At 40.8% G+C, this 2,710-nt stretch overlaps 1 protein-coding gene across 1 annotated transcript; it reads left to right on the forward strand.

Moving 5' to 3' along the window:
- The first annotated feature begins 1,083 nt into the window (after positions 1 to 1,083).
- LOC103083622 (uracil phosphoribosyltransferase homolog) lies at positions 1,084 to 2,143 on the forward strand. The gene is given in 2 exon segments (XM_082931351.1): positions 1,084 to 1,463; positions 1,600 to 2,143. Coding segments are annotated over 2 exon segments (924 nt in total).
- Positions 2,144 to 2,710: the final 567 nt, after the last annotated feature.

Raw genomic sequence — 2,710 nt, forward strand, 5'->3', positions numbered from 1 at the left:
TAAATGTTTAATTATCATTTGCCTTGCACTGATGAACTGTACTTGCCTTACCTTTACACTCAAGTGAAAACATGACTATGATGTCATTGAATGTAAAAGGTTATTAACACACTACTGATCATAAGTCCTTTTTCAATTAGAATCATAAAGATCAGAGCATAAATAAATGAAATAGAGACTAAAATAGAAAAGATCGATGAAACTAAAAGTTGTTTCTTTGAAAAGATAAACAAAATTGATAAACCTTTAACCAGACTCACCAAGAAAAAAAGGTAGAGGGCCCAAATCAATAAAAGTAGAAATGAAAAAGGAGAAGTTACAACTGACACCACAGAAATACAAAGGACCATAGAGGCTACTACAAGCAACTATATGCCAAAAAAATGGCCAACCTAGAAGAAATGGACAAATTCTTAGAAAAGTACAACCTTCTAAGACTGAACCATTAAGAAATAGAAAATATGAATAGTCCAATTATAAATACTGAAATTGAATCTGTGATTTTAAAACTCCCAACAAACAAAGGCCCAGGACCAGATGACTTCACAAGCTAATTCTACCAAACTTTTAGAGAAGAGTTAACACCTATCTTTCCAAAACTATTCCAAAAAATTGCAGAGGAAGGAACACTTCCAAACTCATTCTATGAGGACACCATTACCCTGATACCAAAACCAGACAAAGATACCACAAAAAAGAAAATTACAGGCCAATATCACTGATGAACATAGATGCAAAAATCCTTTACAGAATACTAGCAAACCAAATCCAACAATACATTAAAAGTGTCAAACCCACTTTAAAATCCATCCTGCAGATTGACTTTCCAGGGCCAGTCCTGGTCAATTTTTTTCAGTCCAAATTCCTTCCAAACTGTAGCTTTAGCTAAGGTGTGCATGCTAATGTTTTGTTGGTGAAAGAAATTCCAGGTAGTGAGAGGGAGGTAGAAGTAAACGTGCCAAAAGAATGAAGAGAAAGAGAGGTTGCGAGGAGGCGGGGCGACTGGGAGAGCGTAGGAGCTTTGGTCTGTTCTCCCTGCTCTCCTCTATTCTTAGGGGTCGGGGACGGCCTGGTGCCTGGTGTATGGCCACGGAGTTACGGTGTCTGGACTCCATGCCCTGTCACAACCAGCAAGTAAACTGTGCCTCGACCCAAAACCCCGAGCCGCAGCAACCTGGCGAACTGATCCCGGACCATGCCGGGGGAAACAGCGACTTCGCGGGCAAGCTGACTCTCTTCAGGGGGAGAGTAAGCTCTTCTAGCGTACCGGCTGAGCGGAACTCTTAGGCCTGCGGCGGCGCAATCCTCAACTCAGAGAGCAACTGTGGCACTGGCAACTCTGACGCGCCAGCCAGCGACTCCCTCCTAGGGGACTGCAAACTCTCCCGGCAGATCAGGGCGCAGCTTAAGCTCCTGCCAATGAATGATCAGATCCGGGAGCTGCAGACCATCATCCGGGACAAATACACCAGAAATACATCTACACGTGGAAGAACTCATACAGAACACCTCCTGAACGCTGGCAGAAGACCTCAGACCTCCCAAAATGTTCCTGTATCCTAGTGAAAAATATCATGTCTCAATAATAGCCTGTTACAGGACAGCCAGTAGAGGGGACTTCATGTTTTCTGAGGATCGTTTGATCAGACTTGTTGTGGAAGAGGGATTAAATCGGCTACCATATAAAGAATGCATGGTGACCACTCCAACAGGGTACAAGTATGAAGGAGTGAAATTTGAGAAGGGAAACTGTGGGGTCAGCATAATGAGAAGCGGTGAGGCAATGGAACAAGGTTTACGAGACTGCTGTCGATCCATACGAATTGGAAAGATGCTGATTCAGAGTAATGAGGAGACACAAAGAGCCAAAGTATATTATGCCAAGTTCCCCCCAGACATTTACAGGAGAAACGTCCTTCTGATGTATCTGATTCTCAGCACTGGAAACACTGTAATTGAAGCTGTAAAGGTTCTCATAGAACATGGAGTTCAACCTAGTGTTATTATCCTACTCAGTCTGTTCTCCACTCCTCATGTTGCCAAATCAATCATTCAAGAGTTTCCAGAGATCACGGTTTTAACTACTGAAGTTCATCATGTTGCATCTACACATTTTGGACAGAAATACTTTGGAACAGACTAAGTTAATGAAGGAAAATTATTCTATTGTGTAATATTACAGTTATGAGTTTCTACCTGTTTGACTAATTCACTTGAGGAATGACATAGAAAATCATGTTAAAGATACTTTGTAATTTTTGGAAGTAGGTATATTAAAAGGAAATACTTGAGGTTTGTTTTTTTATTTAGCTATTTCTTGACCTTTGGCACCAAATTCAGCAATGAAGCACACGCAACTCTTCAAAAATATTTTAATAATGTTCTTATGCAAATTGCTGATCCATCAGTGCATTGAAACTGTTGCCAAATTTATGAACCTCAGTTTAGAGGTTGCTTGCAGCCACAAATAAAACCCAAATGGGAGTCAGTTCATTGGCCCACTCTAGTTTGCATTTTGTTTAGTTTGCTTTTAGTTCTAGGGAGATGTCATATATGTGGCTGTTGTCACCTTCCTCTACTCTTTACTTCCTAGTACAATACATACTGGTAACTTGGAGAGGATGAAAAAAATATGCCTCATATAATTTTACATTTCTATTAGTGTCCTCACTCAGTTGGCAGATCCAGGGTATACAGTTACCTCTTCGTT

The sequence above is a fragment of the Lipotes vexillifer genome, unplaced genomic scaffold (genome assembly GCF_000442215.2).
Source record: "Lipotes vexillifer unplaced genomic scaffold, Lipotes_vexillifer_v1.1 scaffold1893, whole genome shotgun sequence".
Lineage (NCBI taxonomy): Eukaryota > Metazoa > Chordata > Mammalia > Artiodactyla > Lipotidae > Lipotes > Lipotes vexillifer.